This window comes from Nestor notabilis, unplaced genomic scaffold (genome assembly GCF_000696875.1).
Source record: "Nestor notabilis isolate BGI_N333 unplaced genomic scaffold, ASM69687v1 scaffold98, whole genome shotgun sequence".
Lineage (NCBI taxonomy): Eukaryota > Metazoa > Chordata > Aves > Psittaciformes > Psittacidae > Nestor > Nestor notabilis.
Window position 1 is genome coordinate 89,055 of NW_009938497.1, and position 26,758 is coordinate 115,812.

The 26,758-nt window shown below is 35.2% G+C and overlaps 1 protein-coding gene across 1 annotated transcript in view; it reads right to left on the minus strand.

Annotated features, from left to right (window-relative positions):
- Positions 1-26,123, minus strand: part of SNX13 (sorting nexin 13) — a 30,020-nt gene extending 3,897 nt beyond the window's left edge. Inside the window, exons 1-18 of the mRNA XM_010019323.1 lie at positions 25,982-26,123; positions 25,734-25,835; positions 24,936-25,024; positions 24,466-24,549; positions 21,982-22,120; positions 21,451-21,539; positions 20,192-20,291; positions 18,377-18,570; positions 16,712-16,816; positions 16,046-16,178; positions 15,295-15,332; positions 11,710-11,779; positions 9,083-9,222; positions 6,429-6,536; positions 5,507-5,617; positions 4,060-4,221; positions 2,783-2,854; positions 1,085-1,230 (exon numbers count right to left, since the gene is read on the minus strand). Coding sequence (XP_010017625.1) covers positions 1,085-1,230; positions 2,783-2,854; positions 4,060-4,221; positions 5,507-5,617; positions 6,429-6,536; positions 9,083-9,222; positions 11,710-11,779; positions 15,295-15,332; positions 16,046-16,178; positions 16,712-16,816; positions 18,377-18,570; positions 20,192-20,291; positions 21,451-21,539; positions 21,982-22,120; positions 24,466-24,549; positions 24,936-25,024; positions 25,734-25,835; positions 25,982-26,120 — 2,021 coding nt within the window. The 5' untranslated portion in view covers positions 26,121-26,123. The remainder of the gene's footprint in view (positions 1-1,084; positions 1,231-2,782; positions 2,855-4,059; positions 4,222-5,506; positions 5,618-6,428; positions 6,537-9,082; positions 9,223-11,709; positions 11,780-15,294; positions 15,333-16,045; positions 16,179-16,711; positions 16,817-18,376; positions 18,571-20,191; positions 20,292-21,450; positions 21,540-21,981; positions 22,121-24,465; positions 24,550-24,935; positions 25,025-25,733; positions 25,836-25,981) is intronic.
- Positions 26,124-26,758: the final 635 nt, after the last annotated feature.

Here is a 26,758-nt window from a genome sequence, read left to right on the forward strand (position 1 = left end):
AGAGGAAGTCGTGAGTATCTGGAATAGCTCCAAAGGTAGAAGCAGAATATTTCTGCAGTAAGAAAGCAGCAGCCTGTTATATACTACAGTCTGAAAACAGCAACAACCATTAGTTGTTCAACAGGGCAGCATGCTTTTGGAAGCACAGGCCTCAAGATAATCATCTGAAAACGACCCAGTGCTGCTATTACTACATGGTTGCATCACTGCTGGTACCACAAGAACTGTCTGTATGTTTAAGTCATGCCAAAAACATTACAAATATACTTGTGAAAGGTAAGAAGTAATAATACGCCGGGGAAAGTCCTGAAAAAGTAGTAAGAAACTACTTCTCACCTGCCAGAAATTAAGCATTTGATTCATGACACTAATCCAAAGTGACAATTTAGTGACAATCCTGTTTCTACAAATTTGGGGTTTTTTTTTGTATTTTTATTTACATTTCATAAACAAACTATTAGAAGGGAAAGCATGGAAACAGATTTCTAAGCTGAGGGCAACAAACATTACTTATTTAGCACTACTGATTTGCTTTGTATTTGCATGAAAAAGCACACATGTGAATTACAGAGAACATGGAGGAAGAGAAGGAGAACAAATCCCGTAACAGTCTTTTTCCCTTCCCCCCCTCCTCCATCTTTTGAAATGTGAGAGAAAAACTTAACACAGCAACGCAGTACAGTTCACATAATTTGACAGTGCCAGTGTATCACCTGTGGCATTAAAGAGATGTAAACAGAAATAGTGCGGAAAGTAATAAATATTATTAACAAAAAAAGTACAGTGTAAAACACAGGGCAAAAAGCACAGACACCATCAATATTAAGTTACATTCACACTCTTGCTGATATGTGAAAGCTCTTTTGGAAGTTCTCTGGCATGTAAGAGTTACTGGAATTTGTCTTTCAGCAATGTTTTGTGTTTATCTCCATTTTACACTACATTTGTACTCGGTTTATTGATCCTCTTCAAAGGCAAATGCAAGCAGATCTAAACCACAATAATTCAGTAATACCAAAAAAGGATTTATAGACACGGTCCACAGTCTCACTCACATGATCATTCTATATAAGAAAAGCAGTACCTGTTAATTGTGTCACCATATGTTGCTCTAATAAGTTGCTGAAGCAGATTTTTTATATTTCTTCTTAACCATTGATTTCTTTCCTTTAGATCAAAGACTTCATCCATAAGAAGAAGCATTACTCTCAGTGGAATATTGTCATCCACCTAATCACCAAGTAGAAGTATAATCAGTAAACATTTATTTCAGTTCAAGACAGCTGCATTAGTAGTAGTTACTTCACAGGTCAAATGTTTCAGTATAAGCATAACAATGACAGAAACACTTTGCTCTATATTTTACCATAATATGAAATCTACCCTAAATCTCACATAAGATCACTAATAGCAAAGAAAGATTGAAAATTAAAGACAAACGACACTTAAATCCATTGACCTTTTAAAATAAGACAGGAAGAAACAGTTATTTCACCAAAGCTGAACAGAGACAAGTGAGTATGTCCTGAAGAGAGAGCTTGTCCCTGAACTCTCCCTTTGGTAGCTGTGTTTCTAATTGCCTAATACAAAAAGTCTGGAAGGAGCTTTTCTTTGGCATCCTTTTCTTATGGATGCACTGTGCTAAATTCAGAATAATTCCAAAGAACAGTGACACTTCACTGCAACGAACTACCTTTTATTTAGATATCATTCTATTCTGCACGGATAAGTGCTTTTATGCTTTTAGATGAAAAGCATCATCATTTTATTGTTTAAGAGATGATGTGACACAGATCAGCTTACAAAAAAACGACTATGGGAATATTGAAGCAGAGAATTCAGTAACTATGTAGAAGTTTTAAAAGATGGATGGTGTATATTTGTAGAAAATGTCAACATTTTTTTTTTCCAAATATTAAAGTTTGAGGGAGAGTTTACTAAATTCTGTAGTATGAAAGTATTAGATTTTCATCTTAGTTGTTATTAATGCTTTTATTATAGAAGCCACCATAGCAGTTATGCAAAGGAAGACAAACTGGAATGCTTTGATGTGACCAAAAATCCCAAATGTGAAGGGCAGAACAGGTGCAGATTTATGACCATAGCAAATTGCATATAATCACTGGTAATCTCATGGCCTCTCTGTCCTACTTAGAGATAAAAGGTTTTTACCAATTGTTTTCACATATAAGATCAATGTTTCTATCAAAACAATAGCAAAATACCGTAGCTTACGATAGCATCAAAAGCTTAAAATCCACTTTCAAGTTTCTAATATTACTACTTTACACAATTTAGGTATCCACATACTAAAAGTTTATTATTTAGGAAAACATTCTGAGGTTGTTTTCCACAATATATCAAACACTACTCCTGATCGATTAAACAAATGCTTTTTAATAGGACACATCCGAAATCAGAATCCATAAAATGCCAACTGAAATGACGCTAACAGTCTGATACCATACTAACTTTGAACAGATAGATACTGGAGAGTAGAAAAAAGAAAAAAGAAAAAACCAAACAAAACTCCATCCGCAAAACACAGAAGTAGTAGCATGACCACTCTAAGTTATTTCACTGCTGTGCAAACCATTTTAGTATTAACAAAGATGGTAATTTTAGAAGGAAGCATGTAAATTTCTTTTAAAGAGTTAGGAACTGTTTGTGAGTGCCTAGTATATTATCAGAAAACAAAAAATATGTAGCTTAGTATAGAATAAGTAACACATGAATTTGGTTTTAAAGGAGTCATCTTTGAAAGGACGAATGTCAGACTCACATTGTCATCAATTGGTGCTGCAACACGGCAATGGTCAGGATCTGAATAGGTTTTCTGGATCAAAGGAGGCACCTACAATGAAAAAATTTAATGTTTATAAAGGAAAAAGTATTTCACAATACCAATAAATCAGACCAGTTTTTTGCAACTGGCCAAAAGTCAGTTGCATACTACCCAAGATAAACATACAGTAGTCCTCTCATCTTCCCAGAAATCAAGCCTGTAGGTATTCTCCTACAGTTACCTAAGTTACTAACACCTTTAAGACTATCCACAACCATTTTCTCAAGTGCCTAATGCTTCAACTGAAAAACACCTAGAAATTCATATGGGCCTGATATTTCTTCTCATATTTCCCCTTTATCTTAAGTCCTGCCTAGCCAGGCACTTCCCAGTGAGTGTAACTGCAGATATATTGTCAGTCACACACCAGAAAAGTTACCAGAAAAGAGAAAGTCTAGAGCCACTCATTTTATCATACAAGCAATTAAGAAAAACCCCAACTTCCCCCCTCCCCGAGACAAGAAAAACCAAAAACACCCAAACAAACCCAGAAACCCTTCCCAACACCACCACAGATTAATTATTCCTTTTCATGGTTTAAGGGTTATCTCATCTCAGTTGCTGTTCTACATCTGCCACATGTAACTGTTTCGGTAACACAAAATGGAACAATCCCCGACCACAGACCTTACAGCTACACACAGAAAGTGGAGGAAAGGAAGGCAAGATGGACATGTTAGGATTATTATTATTTTCACAGGACTTCTAAATAGCATGCCATGCTACCATTCCCCACCTGTAAGGCATTATATTTTAGGAAGATGAGAGAAAAGATGGCAGGAAAGACAGAAAGAAAATTTAATTAAAAACAGAATTCAGCAAGGAATAAGCAGAAAAGAGGCTATCTTCTTAATCTAAGTTTCAAAATATAGTTCTTGGGTTGTTTTTTTCCTAATGAAAGCAGCAGATGCAGCAAGCTAGCTTGATGAGAATGGTTGGTAAAAAGAAAATCACTGACTCTCATTCTTCTCAAGAGGCTGCACTGAACTAAGTAAAAAAGGATTGCTCTAAGTCTGCAGATGCTACCTTAATATATGTTACTTAATAGCAATGACATCTCCATGTTTGTAGTATTTATTGAAAGGGTGTAGGTATAAACCAAACTTCTGTCTAATGATTTGACTCTTCATTACAGTATACATCAGTTTCAGTGAGTCAGTAGCTAATCTCCTATTAATTTACTAGTATGTATTAACTACCAAACATTTTCTTACCTTGAAAAATGATTGCTTTATGTCTTGTCCCAATCTCTCTGACATTTTACCCATGTTGTCTGACATTTTAGTCATTCCCTCTGCCAGGCTGTCAGGGAGAGACTTGACTGCGTTTGATACATTTCTCATAGAGTTACGCAGTGGGTTTACAAATGTGTCCATCTGAAGGGGAAGATGTTTAACCAGAATTGTATAATCTATGAGGACACCGGTGTATTAATACACTATGAGAAGTATCACATTGTTCCAGAGAACAATATTATAAAGAACAACTCAAATTGCATAACTTCATTACAGAAGGTAGAATAAAGCTTTAGCTTCACTTTCATTTATATTTCATTCCTTACAGCACTACTGTAGCTATGTACATCTTTCAACACTTTTTTTCTGAGTCCCATTTCCCATCCCTCAGCTTTTCTTAGCTTGAATTATTTTCCTTTTCTTCTCCATTCAATGCCATTTCTCCCTTCCAAGCTTCCTACTTGCAGATGTTTCGCTTCTGCTTTCAACTCTTCATCTTTGAAACATGCTTCTTTGAAAGAGCACTGGAGTAATATTCTTTAATATCATGGCAAGTATAATTAAAACAAAGTAGTTCCATAGGAGCTGTTACAATTTTTCTTTCAATATATACCCTAAAATTCAGTCCAAACAGAGGCAAAAATACTAGCGTGATGCCCTTAAAAAGTTAAGTTTATGAAGAACATGATACACTGGTAATCCAATCTTAATCAGTCATTACATAAACCGTGATAAATAACTGTTTCATAGTTAAATATTTAAGGAATATAGGTAGAACAACAACTTGAAGTGACAATAGAGTTGCAGATGTTTTTTGTATCAGAATCACTAGAAGTTTAGAAATAGCTATATTTGCAAAGCAGATGCCTGCACAAACTGGTCAACTGAACAAGGAATCACTTGTCTGCTCAGAGTTCTGGTGGCTTAAATAAAAGGATGCACAGCTCAGAGCTCTGAATGCAACCAATGGCTTTGAATGGTTACAACGGCTAAATACAGAACAGGTGCTTTTGAAGGGAAACGCATTTCATCTTTTGAGCTGAAGAGTGGAGAGCATGGTAACAGCAGCAAATACAGAGTAAAGAACTGAAAAAAAGAAATCAGAAGGAATGAGACTATGGAAAAATAAACAAAAAACAAACCAAAATCACAGATGTCCGACAAAGTAACATTTAAAGTAGCTTTGGTGCAATACACTGTCTGATTTGAAAGTTTTACTTCCTTGTCATATAAATAAATTTACATGCTATAAAACTAGTAAATATTTAGTTCCACAGGTCCTCAGATACTTTGCCACTCGAAGTATTAAAGCAACTCACTTGCAAGTTGTTTTGAAAGACTCTATCTAGCTGTTTAATCCCAGTTCAACATGTTTAATGCTATCATTGCATTCATGAATGTTCTAAAGTTCCATTGACAGTCTTACCTTTCTTGCAAAATCCCCCTTCCCTTTGCTGTAGGCTTTATTCTCGAGGAAGTCATACACATAGTGGGCTAAAGCTGGAGAAGCTTTCATCATTTCCGGATTTAATAAGAGCTGAGTAAAACATTAAAAATACTTTTTAATACATAATGAAGAAAGCCAGACCATTCAGCTTGGCAAAAGTTTACCATGCACAAACACCCTACATCTTGCTATGCATTTTCTCTTTCATTCTCGAAACTTTATTACAACACTACACTATTCTCAAGATGGAAACAGTGTGCTTCTTGGTAATTCCCATAATTTTAGACAGCACGTTAATTATAGTATCTCACAGAAAAATGCATGTTTATGACCACTCAAACACCTTCTAAAACTAAAAAAGATTAAAAATTATTGCTATTAAAAATAGGGCACATCTCACACAAAAGAAAAAATATTGGCACTCTAAACAGGACAATCGGATTTCACAATGCTTTATTCAATCTTCTTCATTTATTGTTAACATGTCCGTTGGGTTGGTCAACATATTTTAGTTCTAAATGACCAGAAAGTCCTCATGAAGTCAGACAACTGGATTCCTTTGGTTGGGCTGATACAAGCCTTATCTGAACAGAGCTGTATGGTCTGCTACACCACTGGATTGGGTGCAAAGCAATCCTTATGCAACAGCACAAGTGAATGTAACCACAAACACTAGTGTTAACAGAAGAAAGTTAATGGTGTAGACCTCAAAACCAAACACAGGTGGTTCTCACCAGCTCAGGGATTTGTGACACAACTGGCAAGAATGACTAAAAAAAAACACAAAGAAAAAAAAAAACAAAACAAAACCAACCAACCTAAAAAACACTACCAAAGTTTCTACCTCAAAAAAAAAATAAATTCCAACCAAGAACATAACCAAAATCCCCTAACAGCTTACCTGCAAATATGCATTTAAATCTTTTTTCCTCTTTTCCAAGAATTCTCTGTCCATATTGTTAAATGTCTTTTTGCCAGGAAGTTTCAGTATATTTGCGAGGTTTTCAAACTAGAAAAAGAAGATTTTTTTTGTTCTGTTTTCAAAAGCTTCAAATCACCACATAGGCTCAGCAATTACAGGGTTCATTACATTCACCTATTCTAATCTACCATGTAACATCTGATAAATAATTTCTGCATCAAGGCCAGAACTCAGACTCCATGGAAAAGCCAAAATGAACAGTAGGCCATTCAGAACAAATGCACAAAGCTTCTCACGAGATTTGTCAAGGGCAAAATTTAATTTCTGGACACAGATGCAATACTCATTTTTGAAATACAGGCTAGCATAAAGTGCAAAAGGTTTAGGATCAAGATTTATCATTAAAGTTAGTAAGGTTAGGAGACTACATCAAAAGAACTTGCAAATCCTTCTAAAACCTATTTCCCTTCCTCTGTTGATCATACCTACTAAGGAAATGATTAAACTTTTACCCCCAGAATACATGACAGCACCCAGTTTACATACAGGTTATCATACCATGCTTGATACACTGTCATCTGCACCTTTTCCCCAGGTAATAAGTGACCGGCACTGGTTAACGTGTATTCCAGTTTTACAGATAGAATTTGTGTTCCAGGGAAGCAGCTAGGAAAGAAGAGGCCCTAACGCTTAAGAAGGTTGAATATATTTGCTACAGGGCACAGAAATAAAGTGAGTGACAAGAATAAAACTCTAAGAATCAGGATTATCCATATAGAATTTTGACTCCCTGTAAATAAATAATATTGTTAAGGTGGTAGAGAGAGAGGTATAGTATCTAAGCCTTAAGAAACAACCTGGAAAATGGTTGTATCCTTTTCTCCCTAGAGAGTACCAAAAAAATCACAGATTTAATGAGTGATTTCAGTTAGTCCCTGCAAGGTGTATATTTGCAAAGACAGCATTAAACTGTGGAAAGTCACAAAGCTCTTGTAACATTTATGACCTGTAGGAAGCATCAAAGAATACATTTCTAACTTTACAAATAGGTCATGAGGGAAAAATAACAGAAAACAGTCCAGCTTTTATTTGGATAATTGTAGCTAAACAGAAACAATGTAAGCAAAAAAAAGCCTCTACTTTAAATATAGATAAGCTACTTCAAATTATATTTATGACATTTTTAACTAAAGAAACTGGTGTGAATCTATTCAGTACTTTAAGGAAAAAAGCTCGTACAGATACTATATGCAGCTAACTTTAATTCCATTTTGGATCAAGTACCTATTTTCTCTGAAAAAACATAAAACAATAATCCCTGCCCTTCTTGTTAACTTTAAATAAAAAATTCTACCTTTACCCTTAATATGTCACTGAAAATGTCTCAGACAGGCACACAAGAAGGGTGTTCAGTGTATTAGTGACACTTCTGTGCCCATAAACTCAGTAGAAATGTCTATTTTATTGTCACAGCAAAGCAAAGTTGTTGGGAATTTCCAAGATGGTACAATGTAGCACAGGAGTTTCTTTACTTTTTGCAATTCCTGTGTTCTAGGATAACGTCTCAGTTTTCTGTAAATTCAAAGAAATCAGATTTAGCAACAAGAAATTTCTGAGCTTTTGTATTTTGAAAGATTTTGCTTCTGACATTTTTTCTAGTCATTTCTTGGTCGATCAGTTTTAAATGACTGCCCTGTATCAGCAGAACACTAACTCACTATAAGATCTGGGAACCTGTAATTGTCCATTTGAAGTACAAAAACTGGTATTTCAAATTTACTGACAGCACACTAACATAATTATAAATTCAAAGCAGATTTTGTTTATAATTAATACAAATACTCAACACAATGTACGCTTTTTTCAATAATGTCTTTTCTATTTTTACTTCTGTTGTGATTTCATAAGGCTAACCTAACCTGCATAGAACTTGTTCTCTGTGCCTCTCTATGAACAACACAGTAAAGGGGTATAATCCAACAATTCTTATTAGTTCAAAGATTATGTAGTCAAATCTGACTTCTCCAAAGGTTGGGTTTAAAAGCATTTCACCCTCCTCTTTCAAAAGCATTGCTTTTTTGACACTGTTTCATGTCAGCAGGTTCTACTTTGTACCAGCTGGTGAATTCCAAGTCCCTATTTTTTTTCTTCTTTCATTTTAGGAGAGTTAAGAGTCTGAGAATACAAGCGCAGCAATAAAAGGCAGATTTGTCTAGCAGTACACTGAGCTGCCAACAGCTGTCCCTTTTGAGACCCCACAGATCCTTAATATTTCACTTAAAACCTAAATACCTACTTCCCAAGCTCAGTTTTTATTTCTTAATCTCTGTAACAAACGTATCAAATGAAATACATGACTGTTGAGGGAAGGAAGCTTTTTAAGTTCCATTTTCTTTTCTTAGAGCAATCATATAGCCATCAGGTACTAAACTATATAAAAATGCACCTGTAAACTGCTCAGCACAAATAACATACGATATAAACAGTAAAAAACGTAAACTTTAATGGAAAATAATGTAGTGCTTTATCTCCACATCTTAAGTCACTTTGAGAAAGCCAATACTCACGTCATGCCATCCCACAGAAAAAGCAGCTTTCAAAGAAACCTTAAAAAATTTTATGAGATTAATTACCTGCTCAGTGATCCTCATGTGAAAGTCATGGAAGTCACTGTAGCGTCGATATGTCTTCCATGTCTCTTCGCTGTTTGGATTTCTCCGATGGACTGTGATAGCATACAGTGCATATGTCTTGCCGTGGTCATTACACACTCCTGCCACAGCATATGGGTCAGAGTCAGCATAGACTAGTAGTTTAAAAACAAAAACAAAAAAGGAACAAACAGAAAGAAGGAAGACGAAAGGACACAAACGTGAAGTGAAAGAATGTCTGGAATGACAGACTTGAAAGACAAAAATGGACATGCAAGCAGAAGAGTAAGCCATCCCTTTATGCAAAACACCGTATAAGTGATACCCTCCAGAAACTTACTATGTAAACTTAAATAGATTAAGCAGCCTTATACAAGTTTTACTCTCATGCAAAACGAAAGAATAGAAAAGGTTTTAACTCTTAAGAATAGCGAACAGATCATTTAAAAATAATTTTAACCTAAAGAACTCAAGACAGGGGTGAAAGACAGCTTTGAAACAAAAAGAAATTCCACTCTGCGAAGTACTCTAATCATATTGCAAAAGTCTGCCCATCAAAAAAAAATAAAGATCTATAAAGACAAGACAGTGCTTACAAGCTGTAAGCACGTGGCTTTATTAACATCAGAAGTTTGTTACTAACTGTAAGATAAAAAAAAATAATCCTCTCCCCTCCACATTTATGTCAACAGAAACTACATATACACACATATGTATGCGTTCTGTGTGTGTACATGCACATGCACGCACACATTTTTATGGAGATGTCAGTTTATAAATGGAAAGAGCACAGATAGCTATCTGATAGAGAAGCAAACATGTTTCATTCTCCATTGAATATTTAAATCCTTGTGGGCATTCCTCCATCATGGAATTCTCCCAGAATAGAGTTTGTTTCTATAACTTTCATTTAACCTACAGAATAACCTAGAACCAATATTGTTTACACTGCCCATTGTCTGAACCGGTAACATGTTGCACCTCTAAGTACTGAGCCAATACCCAGCAGCCATAATTTTCCAGGGGCTAGGCAAAATACTTTTTAATCAGGTTCTGTGGATTTTTCAAGGCACCCACGCTCCATAAAATACACTTTCTGACAAATTATCAGCTCCGATGTCCAGCCTTGACTTTTCTCAAGTATAACGCCAAGGTCTAGGCAGCCAGGGAGCATCTCCAGTTTAGAAGCAGTTGCTGACAATGCAAGAATTACTCACTAGTAAGGTGCTCAGTGGGCATGGAGCATCTTTTCTTTGCCATATACCCTCTAGAAGAAGAATGTTCAGTGCTGAATCCCAAGAGAAAATAGCAGGCAGTCAGGATGCTGCCAAAAGACTAACCAGGGAATAGAACCAGGAAACCCCAGCCCCACATATGCTGAGCAAGCCCTATACTCTAAACCCACATTGACCACTCTCCTGTGCGGTCACCAGACCACATCTCAGAGGCATTGCTAAGCTGCACCTTTAGGAGTAACACTTCAGGACAAGAGTGGCAGAAAAAGAAATAAATTGTCCACACCACCTCTTGTGTCACATCCTCTTACTCAGCATTTATTTTGCAACACAGGATAAGGTGAATCCTCAAAGATTAAATCTGGAGATCTTGTATACACCCCACAAGCACAGCAAAGGGTAGTAAGGGAAGAGGAAAGGCAGAAGAAAGGAGCCTGCGCACAGGTGCAAGATACACCTACTGCCTGTAGTATCTAGAAAGCAGGTAGTTGTACTTCTCATTCAAACACAAGGTAAAGAGAAAGAACATCTCCAGTTTAATCCCATCTTAATAAAAAAAAGAAAAATTCTAATTTTTAACTTTTAAATTATTTTCCCCATCTCTGAGTGCTGACTACACGAGACTCAGATTGCACCATGATCTCACACTGGGTTGATGTAACAGAGTTTAATTAAAATGTTAAGTAGTTGAATTCTTGCTCACAACTTATGTGCCTGAGATATACATAGAGTTAAAAATCTATTGTATGGTGAAATCTAACAAAAAAAAGTATCTGAAGATGAATTCACAATTAATTATCCAGTGCAATCTCACATAACAAGAATATTTGCAAATAATATTTGAGAAGTTTATTCTCACATAATAGATAATGTAATAAGAAAATTTTACTAGGCAATTTTTTTCAGAAGATAACCAAAAATGCCACCACTGTAATGAATGAAGTCACTACCTGAAATTAAGCTAGGTCAATAAGGAAGCACAAAAAATGGGGGAAGATTTTATAGCAAGAGAAGTAAACAGCCAAGAACTAGAATTGTGTGACTAGAAAAATAAAGATGGCTTTCAAACTTTGTCCTTTAAATCATTGTTAAAATAAATGCTACTTAACACTAGGTTTAATGGCTGATTCTCCAGATACAGTAAAAATAACAATATTATCATAAACAATAACATACAATTCATATTTTAGGTACAGATATATAGTCTGTGACCTACAGCACCAATTCTATAAGGATTTCCATTACATGGACTTCACATGAAAAATATGAGGCTAAAAAAATTAAAAATATTAGGATTTCAAGGGCCTGCAATATTAAACAATGCAAACAAATGGCAGAAACCAAGTAAGCAGCCATCATAACAGATTCACTTACCAGTATCTGAGATGTATGCATGAAGTTGAACCGTCTCATCAGAAGGGACATTTGAAAGGTCATCTAAGGACTGCAGGGTGGGGGGGAGAGAGGAAAAGGAAGAAATAAGCAAGATGGAATAAGATGACAGATACACCTCATTTGAGAGAGGCTTTTTGATTCATCCATTTAATTTTCAAGCGTTCAGTTCATTAATAGAATAGCTTAATGCACTATAACAATGCAAATATGCATTTGTATTGCCTGGTTACTAAAGCCTTTCTTCTACTTAGAGTGTAAAGCCCTCCATTTCCCCTACCAGTTTCATATACTTTTGTGACCACTGTAACATATTTGCCACTTTCACTTGATACCTCAACTCTAATGGAGTACAGCTACTGAATATTAAAAAAAAAAAACAAACCAAACCACCCAAACCAGTGCAGTTACAGATGCATAACAGATCTTTTGGGTTTATCTTTATACCCTTTTGTTTTCTTTCAATTAAGTGAAAGCACTACACAAAAGTTACAGTGCAGTAAAACCAGAATAATTTCTCTGCTGTATATAAAAAAACCCAGCAAATGCTTTTCTCAGAAATGTTTTCCCCTGTAAAAAAGAGTAGGTACATCCTCAGCTGGCTAATGCCCTGTCTCCCTGTTCAGTAATTGTTGGGACCAAAAGAAGCCCAATGGGCCTTTTAAGAGTAGCTTTGCTATTATGTAAAATTAATACATCTGACTACTAAGATTTAATACAATAAAGCCCTGCAAGATTACTGGGTGAAAACTTGGGCCAAATTAAAACCTCAATAGGCATTAATCAAGTTTCTAAACTCCTGATGCCTTAAACATAAGCCAATCTTATGTGATTAGAATCAAAAGATAGGTTGGATTTGAAAACAAATTATTTATAAAGACTCTCCTCTTGCTCATTCTTCACCTGACTCTTTATTGTCCCCATGATATCCCACCATAATACTCCACTCCTTCCTTTTCCAGCTGTCTGGAGGGAACAGCTCTTCTCTGCGTCAACCACTCAGTCTCTGACTAAACATCCACTATGGAAGGCATTGAAAGTATATTTCTGTTATAAAGTTTAGATACTGAATAAAGAGAGTCATTAAAAAGCTCTGAACACATTAACTATGCTTTAACATGTACTGCAGTAAGAAGTTTCCTAATATTTCAGGATACAATGCGGTATCATAACTACTCCTGTGGCAAGGCATTTGTCCTGGGTTCAGATACAGCAGTCATTTTTCTCCTTAGCAGCTGGTGAAGTGCTGTGTTTTTGACTTCAGCCTGAGAACCACACTGATAACACTGATGTTTTTAGTTGTCGCTAAGTAATGTTTACTTCAATCAAGCACTTTTAGTCTCATGCTCTGCCAGTGAGAAGGGGCACAGGAAGCCAGGAAGAAGCAGACAGGACACCTGACCCAAACTAGCCAAAGGAGTATTAAACCATGACAGCATTATACAGCAACAGTTAATATGAGTAAATGTAATGGTTGAAACTTGAACAGATAGCACAACAGACAGTTTCTATTTAATATGACCTAGTATCTTTGCCATTAAGGTATACTCACAGGAACACAAGTTAATTAAAAAGCAAAAATATCACACCACAACCCAATCTTATTTAATACACTGTCATTAGCTGAAAGTACAGAAATTCCCTGACCTTTGAAGTCACCTTTCCAAGGTCTATTTTTCTTCATGTAACTGACTAACACAAGGGAGCTAAACTATGTGTATAGAAATTTACTCTTGACATGGAATTCAGCCAGGAAAAGCTAGTCTACCACTATTCAAACACCTGTAAAAGCACTGAAAACCCTGAACAATATGGACTACGGAAAGCAATAGTTCTTCAGCATAAATAGAGCTTTATTATGCATTTCTGCTAGAATGTTCTTCACTCTTAATGCAAATAATAAACACAGTATTCTGCAAATATATTTTCACCACAACAACAAAAAAAAAACAGAACACAAAAAAAACCTCCACAACAAATACCAAAAAATCAAGACCTTCAACTGTAACATGCAATCATCTATTTGGATTGCAACAGTGCCTGATAGGTTTTAAGACTATTTTATTGCTCAGTTTGGAAAGGCCACATAAAACTAAGCAGCAGATAGCAACCTGCTAAAGGAGCCACTGCAACGGCAAAACCCCATCCATAAAACGTGACTTTCATGTCAGAACATTCTTAGAAAAAGTACTTGAGACATCTGAAAGATCTTTTTAAGAGGTGAGTCAATTAAAGGAATCTCTTGTGAAATACTACCGGAGTTGTATACCAATTTACACAAAATATGGCTAAATTAAGTTTGCCTTCTGCATTTAACGTGAGTTTATGTAAACTGTATCAGCTGAACACCTCCCCTTTTTCTTTGTATTTCAAAATGTAAACAAGAGGAAAACAATAGGAAAAGAATCCCAGCTTCAAAAAATAAAAAAAATATAAACAAACCCCACAACCAGCAAATCCCACACTGAAACACATTTATATTTATATTAAATGTATTCCTTTACAAAATAAACTCTCTTCCTCTGCATGCAAGCATGACCTAACCAATGCACTGGAACTGCTAGGGACTACAGCATCTTCCAAGTATGAATTAGAAGGGCTTATGAATCACATAAGCCAGGAAACTGTATGCAGATTGCAAACCTTCCTAAAACTGAAAGATTTGGAAAAATACTCTCATATGTCCAGCTGAACCCTGTGTGCCTTGTGGCTCAGCTACACGTAACCTGAAAAACCAAGTGGAGTAAATACATCAAAATTTTTATGATTTTTCCTTTTTAAAAAGCTGTTATTTGATTTCTGTTTTAAAACATTCTCAATCTAGTCACATCTATGTGGAACAGGTTATTTGGAAAATGGCTGGTAGAAGTATACAGTTTCCTTCATACTTACCCAACCACTGGTAAGTGCAGAAGCATAATTCAAGAATTTAGGCACATTCATGTAACAAAAAAGAAGACTCTGACAAACTGACTCAGTCAAGAATTGTTAAAAAGCAACCCAAACCAAAAATTTAACTTCGAATTGGTCAGATTAGAAAACAAAAATTCTATTCTGAATAAACTCCAGGTACTTTTATGTTTCCAAATCAAGTCTTAACTCAAAAAAAAAAAAAAATATACCCAAACCCAACAAGTCAACCTATACAAATCTAATTAAATGCCTCATTTTACAGTCTATTTGAATTTTACCCTTCAAGATCTCCATTTCAAAGTATTTATTATCATCTAACTTCAAATTTATGTCTTCTTTTAAAAAAAAAAAAAAAGCTGGGATAAGAAAATATGCTTTGCATAAATTGAATATAGATTGTTAAACATTGTTTCTGTGAGAAACAATGCAAAATTTCATTAAACAAGGGAAAGTAAAGTACAAAAGAGCCAGTATTATGTTGCAGATTGATGCCTTACGTGTGTTTCAATTTAATTCAGGAACTTTTTCAGAAATTAAGCTGCAGTGAAGTAAAACCTCTGATGTACACAATTTAAGCTATTTTAGTAATAATTTCCCTACTATTGGGGATCAAAAAACATTAATCATTAAAAAACAAAAAATCCAAGCACTTACCAGATTTATGCTCCCAGTAGGAGACCCATTAAATGATTCTGGGAGTAGTGAGGAAGGGGAAAGGAAAAAAGAGGTTACATTTTCTCCAACGTGGGGCCACACACAAGAAATAAAAATGCAAAAATATCGTGGAAAACAGCGGGCAACTGAATTTGCACAAAAATACAAGGTTTCAGTAAAGACAACTAAAGGAAATGCATGGAAGTTTATAAAGCTATAAATACGAAATAAATACTCAGGAGAATATTCCTTTTAAGTTTATATCACCATGTGAAATTGCTTCACTAAGGAGTCAGTTGAATAGTTAAACAATTTCCCACTAGATTTGTACTTCAGGTAATGAGAAGAATTATTTTAATTGGTTTAAAAAGCCACATCTTCTATGTACTTTCAATTTCTATTTCCAGATGGAGAATATAGTTATGTATCAAAACAACAGAATATGTTAAAGAAACTCAAACATTTCTAAATAAAAAATGAGAATGGAAGAGTTCTGTATTTATTTTAGCAACATACTTATTACCAAGGCTTAACAAAAAAATAATGTGAGATTAATAAAGTTACTACAGAAAAAAAAATATTTACAAAAGCAGTACAAGGAGGAAACATGAATTTAAACATTAATTTAAAAATCAGATGAGATACTACAGGAACTTCTTCTCAAAAGCAGTGTGGATAACTTCCTGATTTTCATTTTAAAGCAGAAAAAAGAACGATCCCATGAAATCCCTCTTAAAGGTAAAGAGCTTACCTCCTTCACCATCATCTGACCCTCTGAAACTAGGATCCTTCAGCATATCCAGCTCAGCTAACATACGCACATACAACACATTCTGTTTGAATGAAGGGTAGAATCTTTCATCTCGCAGCATCAATTCATATACCTGATTGATTAAACATAAAAAGTATTTCTAGGGTGGGCTTTTTTACTTCAATCAGGCAAGCTTTCCAAAATTCTTCTTGAACAACATGAATCTATGCATTCTATTATGCGTCTCGGTTTCCTTTAAAACCCTAAGGCGAGCTTACACTTAACAGAAAGGTTATGAAAGCTAACTGTGCTAAAAGTATAACACAGTCTCCAAAAATATTTAACTAGTGAGACATACACATATAGGAAGGGCAATATCACATGAACTGTAAATGTTTCCCTCCTCTCCTCTTAACCTTTCCAACCGAAATGTAACCATACTTGGCCTTTACCCATTTCACAACAGGTTCTCTGAGTCCTTCTTTGTTGATAAACTATAAATGCAGACCTGCAAACACTTAGAGGGACAGGTGAGAACAGGGAAAAGAAGAGAGGGAAGATACTGCATACTACTTCCCTGAAAATTTCCAGTTCAGCCAATATAGTATAATCCTACCTCTACTAAAGGTTTGAGTTTTTATGAAATACAGGGTAAATAAGGTATACCTTTCTCTGAATATCATCAAAGATTTCAGGTGTTGGATCTTCATGGTTCAGTGTTTCTGCCAGTTTTGCTACTAAGTTGTCATCAATATTAACTCTCGGAGATGCCTGCATAGAGATCTAAATCAACTTTTGCATCATGAAAGTAAAAAAAGGGTCTATTTTCACAAATAAAATACCACATAATGCTGCAATTCTCTAAGTAAATGAAATTTCTTGATATCTCTAGAACTGTCTAGAACATAAAAGAGCACTGTAGACCCCATCCTCCACCAAAAATTAAGTTCAAAGTTTGTATTAAAACTCTGAAGCGCCAGGATTAAATACTAAGAATCACTTCAAAAGCAATTTATGCATGTTATCTTGAAGCAATATCTAAACCAGATTTACTCGGACTTAAAATCAGAATTTATCTACTTATTTATGAATAGAAAGATCTAGAATCAGAAATTAAGAACAAGCCAGAAAGAAAGTAGATGTATGAATTCCCAAAACATCTGAGGAAAGGCTCACAGTTTGTCAACTCTCACACTTTCTGGACAGTTTACCATGGTAAACAAAAAATCATGGTAGATTTTTATGCAACTACAGCTACTAGCATGCTAACTGTATCAGCCATCAAAATCCCAGTCATTCCTCAGTGTGACATATTTCAAACTACTGCTCGTTAAGCACTCCTTTAGATGAGCACAAGTTCACACACTTTCCCCATCTTCTGTAATAGAGACAGCATTGAACCAGACCCAATGCAGCTCACTTGACAGCATAGCTGAGAGGCTGACTTTATTGGCTTTGGAATAGATCTAGTGTTAGGTGGCTTCTGACTTTAAACTGGTGAGCATTCAGTTGGCTCAAAAAACCACCACAGTAAGCTCTACAGAGACCACCATGTCAATAAGACTATTGAGGTGATAAACCAAAGTGAAAGAAATGATGCAGACAGACAAGCATTACAGGTTATCTGAGGAATTTGTTGAAGGAAACTTTTGAGCAAGAGGTGATTCTTATGCATACACAAATTCAGAACAAAGACGCTTTGTTAGAATAAGTTGACAAGCATTTTATTTCATAGAAGACATTTATTACAAGACTAGTGGAAGCATTCAAGCTTAGCTTATTGAAGATACCTAGTGGTGGTATTTGAGCAACTTACATAAATGTTGAGAGGCACAGGAAGCTATTTCATTTGAAAATTATTCTTAATCCAAGTTTGTACAAATACTGGGTTGGGTTGTTTTCAATTTCTTCTTATGGGCAGGGATAGAGGGCAGAGGAAAAGGAAGGGAAAGTACAACATTCACAGAGGGACAGAATTTCTTATTCTGCCTTTATATTCTCTCTAGTTTTTCTCCATTCTAGAAAGTCAGCTTCTGAGGAACACATTTAGTGCATCTGACAGGACAGTCAGTGCTAGTTTGAGCCTTTTTAAGGGTGGGGAGAGGGGGAAGGGAATAAAAAAAAAAAAACAAAAAAAAAAAACCACCACAGAAAAAAAGACCAAGACATTTGCTTAACATAAGGAGAAAGAAGACACACAAGTAACAGCTTAAATGTCAACTTGTAAACAACTTGTGCTACATCACATTCATTTCATATTAACATAGCCTAATTACCAAGGGAGCATCTGCACAAAGAATAAATTGCAAACAATGCAGAAGTTATTCCTACCTTTTCTGATAAATATTGCTCATAAACTCCAAATGCAGCTGCTCTTAACAGACCCTTGGTTTGATTAGTCTGATGTTTTCCATCTTTCTGCCGGCTTTGAAGTACCTCCAGCTGCTGCTGTGCTGTAACCCTGTATCCTTCCACTGTCATCCAGAAAAACAGATGTGCTTGGCCACCAGTCTGCTGCATGTAATCTACAGAAACAGTCACCACACAACCATAGTTATTCTTGTGCATCTTAATATAAGAATTCTCTATGATGTTAACTACACACAGAACTTCAGGTTCTGGTTATGCATCCAGAAAACTTGACTGTCATCCAGAACCAAAAAATAAAATGTACTACATACATACTGGCGATAATCAGTAAACAAAATTGCAAGCAAAGTCTAGGAATGAAGTAATGAGTCCTAAAATGCACATGTAAAAAGTGAAGCCAACATTACTGTGTGAATGTAACAGGCTTGTACAGCATGACAGAAGTTGAAAGGAAGTTCAACCTTAAATTCTAACAGGTCATATGCATGGAATCATAGATCACTTAGTCTGAAAAATACCTTTAAGATCAGAGTCCCCAACACTAAGTCCACTACTAAAACTTGTCACTTACTTTTTAAATAACTCTAGGGATGGTGACTCACTCACTTCCCTGGCCTGTTCCAACAACTGACACTGCTTTCAGTGAAAAGTTTTTCCTAATATCCAATCTAAACCATTTGCTCTTGTCTTACCACTTGTTACTTGGGAGAAGAGACTGACACCCACCACCTCGTCTGCTGGCACATGGGAACAGCCTGCTCTGGTGCTTTTAAGACTCCTTCTTGAAGAATGTCCAGCCTTCCTGGACTCCTCTGCCTTTCAGGACTGCCTCTCAATGGACTCTGTCCACCAGTCCCTTAAACAGGCCAAAGTCTGCCCTCCAGAAGGCCAAGATGGTAGTTCTGCTAACCCCTCTCCTTGCTGCTCCAAGAATTGAAAACTCTATCATTTCGTGATCGCTATGTGCAAGACAGCCTCCAACCACAACATGACTTCTGTTTGCAAACAACAGGTCCAGTGGGGCGCCCCTTCCCTAGCTGGCTCCCTCACCAGCTGTAGCAGGAAGTTATTTTCCACACACTCCAGGAACCTCCTGGACTGTTTCCTCTCTGCTGTACTGTATTTCCATCTATTAAATTAAAAGGATTATCACTACCACCAGAACTGATGGATATTCTTGGTAATGACATCAGCAGCCCAGTTACTTCACAGAAGATAATCAAGCATTAGAAAGTATTAAAAATTATTTATACAACTTTATTCCATCTATCAATTTCTTGATTATAGGATAAACCTGAAGTAGTACATAAATTACTGCTGTATTTTAGCTTCTCAAATAGACAACCTTCAGTAGCCTTCTAATCCTCTAAGCTTCAATCTAATATCTATAACCATTAGTTCCATTAGCTTCAGTGAGACCAGCAAAAAGTTAATGACTGTGGTAAGTTTCAGTCATTTCAATTATAAACTCATGAGCAATTCTTGCAATGATTCTGTTCTAAACAGAACAAAACTTGAAGTGACAGACCAAGAAACATCGCAAGAATAGTCTCAGAGAGATCAGTATTCAAACAAGTTTGAGACAAGTTTTTGAAAGTATTATGGTATTCTGAACAGTTATTACAGACTGATTGCAAAAAACGTTTCAGTTCCCTCTGGCAAGGAGCTTATACACATTCAGCTCTCAGACATCTATATTTAGTGATTTTGAGTGAACAGTCCTGTAAGTTAGCATATCCTTTACAAATAAAATAAATCAGAGAAATTACCACTTACCCATAAAAAATTGTAGTGCAACATTGTCTACCAGAATATGGTCCAGAGGGACTGTGCAAAGTTTTCCAAAGTTTGCTGCCAGTTTCACAGTATCTATTTCCTGTAAGACACAGTTCAGTGGGTTCATAGGCTTTTTTTTTAATTAGCTTTTAAAACTTCTACTAACCACAAGGCAGATGTAATAAAAAATAATTTACAATACAGATAAAGCAGCCTCTCCATGGTTAGTTATTTTCACAATCACTAATAACTGAAGATCTAGATCATAAGGTCATGTTCTCATAACTATTTGCCTTGAACATGGATTATGTCTGCTACATGGGAAACTGGTTTTAAACACTGCTGTTCATGTAATACTACACAGATCAAATTAACCCCAAATCCCTCACCAACAGTGACAGTAGCATGAAAATTAATTAACAGGATGAACTAATTTCAGCATTTAACCGGGTGCATGTCACCACAATTTAAATTAATCTCTGCCCAACTTTCTTCTGTCAATATAACATCTTGGTATTACAGTAATGATTCTGGGTCCAGTTGTAGAATACTTAATTATTTTTACAGTAAATATGTACCAGATTACATTATCTTGGAGTCACATCTAGGTCCAATTAAGAGAGTCAAGAAATTAAGCAAAGTCAAACATACAGACTCTGCCAACCTTAAAAAACAATATATAAAATAAGCAAACAAAATAACAAGAAGTTCACAAACTTAACATCCAGCTTGCCTGAGGCCTTTCATTGAACTAAACAGGTAAATATGTCTAACAAAAGGCAATACATGGAGTCCACAAGGTGTGGTGAAATAATCAGTGAGTGGTACCTTTATCAGCAAGAAGAGAGAGCTTTGCCAAAAACTAAGCTAGAAGCCCACAAGGTACGCACTGGGGCAGCAAAAAAGAACTGAATCTAGGTATACAAATACAAAGATGCTTTGCGTCTACGTAACATTTTGGTATAACTCTTGTATTAAGAGGGTAAGAATAGTTTAAGATGTACTGACATATTTAAACTACTGAAGTCAGAATCCAAAAACCTCTAAAAATGTTAACTCCTAGAAATTTTTTTCTGTACTTAAATGCAAATAGCACAAACTACAGTTAATATATACATATATAAAGTTTTATAATATATTGGCTATAACTGAATGCTTCAAGCTATGTTTCAAATCACAAGAATTAAAAACTAGACTGAACTAGTAAAGTCACTTGAAACTTCACTCTTTTTGAACTAAAAAAATTTGTAAACACTTACTTTTCCTGACTGCAACCTCTGAATTCTTGAATCACATACTTTAATAACATATAATAAACTGTTTATTTGATTTTTTATAGTGTTGATATCTGAAAGCAAAAACAAAGAGGATTAAGCAATGCAGATGAGTAAATAAACTCTTTTTTCTGAAATGTTCTAAAACTACACAAGAAGTGACACACCACATACAAAACACATCAGTCTTGAAGAGGGTTTTTGTCAATTTTAGTATCTTACTGCTAAAAGTGGAAAGGAAGAAATATTCTTCTCTTTCCTTTTTTAGATTAACTGTTAACTGAGTACCCAATACTAAAGTATTACTGAAATTCAAAACCACCAGTCAGGCAAGTTCCAATTCAGTGGAAGTATACATGCCTAACCAAATAATCTATATATCAAAAAGAAAAAAAAACAAATCAAAACCAAATAAAAAACCCCAAACAACTAAAAGCCAAAACCCTAACCCAAAGAGAACAACAACAACTTGTTGGCATTTGCATTTCACATTTTGTAAAATAATGTAGCACTAACCATCTCCCGCTGTATCTAGAGATCGAAGATACTGAAGTTCTTCACTTGCTTTATCTTTCACTGCTTCCAACTCTCCTATATTATCACTTAATTTAATAATATTCATAAAGGCCTCATAGTTACAGTTGGAATCACGAATCTGAAACAGAAAGTTTTATAGTATAAATAATGCAATACAGCTAAAAGCATGACATGATTTTTCATTACGTGAATTATTTTGATATAGCACTGTGCAGCATCATTTTGAAAACAATACTTGAAACGTTCCTTTTGGTACTAAAATTTTACATGGACTGAGGAAGCAGCACCATGTGCAACCAAAACTGATTTCACACCATAATTTTCTGTTTTCAAGAAGTACAAAGACACATGAAAATCCATCAGCCTACTTAATGAAGATCTTGTCCAAAACCCCATCAATCTTCTTCTGTTATTACCCACCTCCTTAGCTAAACAGGCAGAAACTGGTGAGACCACTGAAAAGGTTCCAGCTTTGCCAAATGTACATGCTCCCAATGTAATGCTTTCTTAAGATACAGAATTACAAAAAGAATGAACACATTCTACAATGTAATCATAACCTATTGGGGAAAAAAGGGAAAATAAAAAAGTAAATTACTCAATATCCTCTCTGAAACCCTAATTCAGATATCCTTCGTAAATACTGTTAAGCTATTTTAATACATACTGTTTTCCCAGTATTGGCATAGAAGGAACCTGCTCAAGAGACTCAGAAGAATTTATGCAAGTCAAGGAAGCCAGCTGCGCAACCATGATCACTGGAAACTGTGTTGTAAATGCCATGGGGAGATCAGGGGAAGGCTGGAACTTTACAGCATGTGCATGCAGGTGCAGAGGGTTTATAAACATTCGCTTTACTATGGAAATGCAATTCTTGGTCTGTACTGCAGAAGTGCACTGACACGAGTTGCACAGAACAGAAAGAATGAAGACTGGATACCTCTGACCAAAGCTAATGGAAAATCTTCCTAGATTTTGAATAGTACAAGCAATACTTGAAATTCAAACATTTTGTAGAAACTTGAATTTCACACTGAAGAGAGACAAGTTTAGACTAACTTCAAATTTTACTGCAAGATAATTAGTATCAAACTGTAGTGTGCCTAGAAACATGGAATTAAACTTCTTATTTTCAGAAACTGAAAACTTTTATTCAAATCTGATTTTATGTCAAAGGTTGCAGAAGGAGCTAGAATTTATTTCAGTCGTCTCTAGTTCTGACCTTAATTTCTGCTGCAGTCTTCATTTCATAAGACTTCTATTAAATTTCTGAAAGCATTTATTCTTCCTTATCTTTTCCCCAGCACATTTACTTCCTTGTCTCAGAAAGCAATTATGAAAATTAGTATTTGGGACATCACCATCATAACAGAAAGCTTTACAAAAAGCTCAGGATTCTATCTTTGGATGCAGCCGGGGGCAGTGCTCAGTAAATAAAGAATGAGGCCAAGTTACAAATAAAGAACACACGTAGGAGGAAAGGGGAAACAAAAATTGAAAAACTTAGTCCATATGAGCAGCAGTATTTTTTCTTATTAAAGCTAAGTTCCTGTAGAAAAGCAGCACACAAACTTTTACATGAAATGGAAGTGGCTGGAGCGAAAGGAACATTATACACATACACCTGAATTCATTCCATACGTAAGAACTTTTACACTGAAATCCAAGGGTGTTTTCAGCATAGTAACTGAATGCACTCTATAAGACTAAAATATATGAATAAAAGTAGAGAGAACTTTGAAGGAGGAGGGTGGGAAATACACTTGAATAATCATGACCTACAAGGGATAATAAATTATGAGTAAGTTTTAACTTGCTTTGCACAAAATCAGTAGCATGAATTAAAGTGTGAATATTCTATTTATGTTAATTTTACTTTATAGTAGTACTTTTACATGTTGGAGTGGGGGGGCTGCAGGTGCATTGGGTAAAGTCAAAGTAAAGACTTCAAATCTTCCCACTCAGTTAAATTATGAACTGTTTTCACAAATATCCCTAAACCTATTAACCTGAGATGCTTTAGCAGAAGCAAAAAAAACCCTATCTTACTACTTGTCATTCTGGAGGCCTCTGAATCTTTAAAGGACACATCAAAAAAAAAAACAATCAAGGAAAAAAACTTCCACAGTTACTGCCATGCTTCCTGAACAGCTAAGTAAACCCATCGGGAGACTCAACTTCACACTTCGTCATTTATCTGTCCTCAGTCAGGCAGCTTCTGCCTAACCACCACAACCATATGCAAATAACAGACAGAATTTGAATGTGTGTGTATACATATAATATATTTTTATATCGATATATATTTGAACATAGCAGCCATAAGTTCACCATCTCTACCGATATATCCATTGATAACATTTCTACTAGATATCTATCTGCCATGATTACAGGGAAAACAAGTCAAGCTCTGTATGAAAATTGTCTGGAAATATCACTCATTTTAAATATTATAAATCTTACCATCCATATGACATACTGATTAATATAATCAGGATCACTGAGCTGGTTTATTAATGGAAGAAGAATTCCTCGGGAGAGGATTTCCTGTAAAATACAATATAACAACTCATTTTATACATTTATTCATAAAGCTAATATAACTGCAACAATGTAGCCTCTGTAGAGACTAAGTAAAAAATAATTATTAAAACATTCAGTAGGCACTAGCACATTGCCTTCCAATTAACATCAGATAACATTAATACCTCAAGAAAAACAACATCCATTTTATTACGCTTCTTTTAACGTTGCTAGATGTAAAAGAAACTTGAAAAAGATTTCACACAAACAGTTCTGATATTAAATACGTATCAAGATTGTACTGCATTTAAAATAACCTAATATTAGATCAATTTTACAAAATAAGAAAAGCAGTTCAGATTTTTTTTTTTTTTTAATGGCACTAAACCAATGAATTAGGATGGACTTACCCTGACAAAGTATCGCATGATCTTGTTCTGGAAGTCTCCAGGAGGTAGCAATATATACAATAAAACCTCACACAGATCCCTTAGGAATCCTAGGGAGGCAGGAAAAAAAAAAAAATACAAAAACAAACCCCAGCACAATTTTATACTACATTATTTCACATCTTACCCGATATCATAAAAACCAACACATAAATCCTTAACATTAAATTCAAATATACAGTCATATATATTCTTACAGTCCAAGTATCACAGTAACATCTTTCAGACTGAAAAGAAACTGATGTTAATCTGAGACAGGTCTTGGACTCAAAACCAAGACAAAAGAAAACCAAATTCCAAGAAACAAAAAACTAACTCCAATGTATTTTACTTATTTAACATATGGAGATGATTCTTCCTCTCCTTCACACTTTTCACACTGATTTTTTTAAATGAAGACTACAGAGTAGTAATAAGGAAGGCAGATTTAACAAAAAGCAGTGAGATTACACAAAGCCATCCACTGCCTCTCAGGCATATTTCTTCTATCATATCTATCTCTAATACATTCTATCTTAAAGTTTTTCCAGTGAAAAGAGGAATAACTACATATGTACATAACTTTTTATAATTTCTCACATTAATATGTACAAATCAGAAAATGTAAATAGGAAATTTAAAATATACATATAAAGTAGAAAATCTCACTTTGAAAGTCACATGCTAAGATTTCAGTATATTTCACATTGTGAACACAATTGTTAGTGTTTTCACTTAGTCTGCTATACCAAAAGTAACTACAGAAGACAATATTGAGACCTTCTTCATCTTTGGGAGAAGTGCAGACTAGATCACGACAGACTTCTTTTTCCATTTCAACTTCAACCTCAAAGAATGTATCTACAAGTTCCTCAGCTTGATCTATACAAACGAAAAGAAAAAGAAACATACTTTTTTGTAAAGATTAGAAACTTGAGAGTAAACTTGAATTATAAAGCTAACAAAATTTCACACAGATACTTGCCCACTTAGACACAAATCAAAAAATCTTTATATCATTATGTTACCTTTCATCTGATCGCCTTTCTCTGCTATTCTTTGCTGAGCTTTTCTGAAAACTCGAAGATGAGTGCCGAAGTCATCAACAAGTCGTGTAGTGAAATAAGGCTGCCAGTCCGTTTCCTTTGACCTATGGGAAAAGGACATGCATGAAAATTAATTTCTTTATCCTGAACACAAAGAACAATAATAAATTTCTGCTTGTCCTTTCTCCCTGCCAAGAACCACACTGATAGTAAACATGGAAAAGCAAACAAATAAATCTGTTTCCCAATTGCCTATTCACTCAAAACAAATCAAATATTGTAAAATACCACAGCACCACATTAATATTTATGCTTGAAATATTTTAAGGTCAACTTTAGTATCTAGAATAGTGTTCTGATTCATGACATTGTCAAATATATGTGAAAAATCTTGATGTAAACAGTCTACAAGCTGAAAATACTCCCTGGGTCTTTTTAAACCATACTTCCTATTGTTTTGGAAGGCACCGAAACAAAATAATTTTATTCTGAATTTGCAGCATATGCATAAGTAAAACCACGTATGTTTCTCTTGAAACTACAAGTGACCTAATATTATCAACAACTGGTTGCGCAAATTTGTATAAGAGGTAATTTTTGTGCTTCTCCAACAATGCATACAGGTTAGTTGTAAGAAAATAGTCACAGTAGACTTTTACGTAACTATTTCTTTAGTGGTATGAAGAAGATGCAGAGAGCGTCCTACGATATGCATGCCTTACTAGCCAAACTGAAAAGGCTAACGAAGCTCAATGTTAG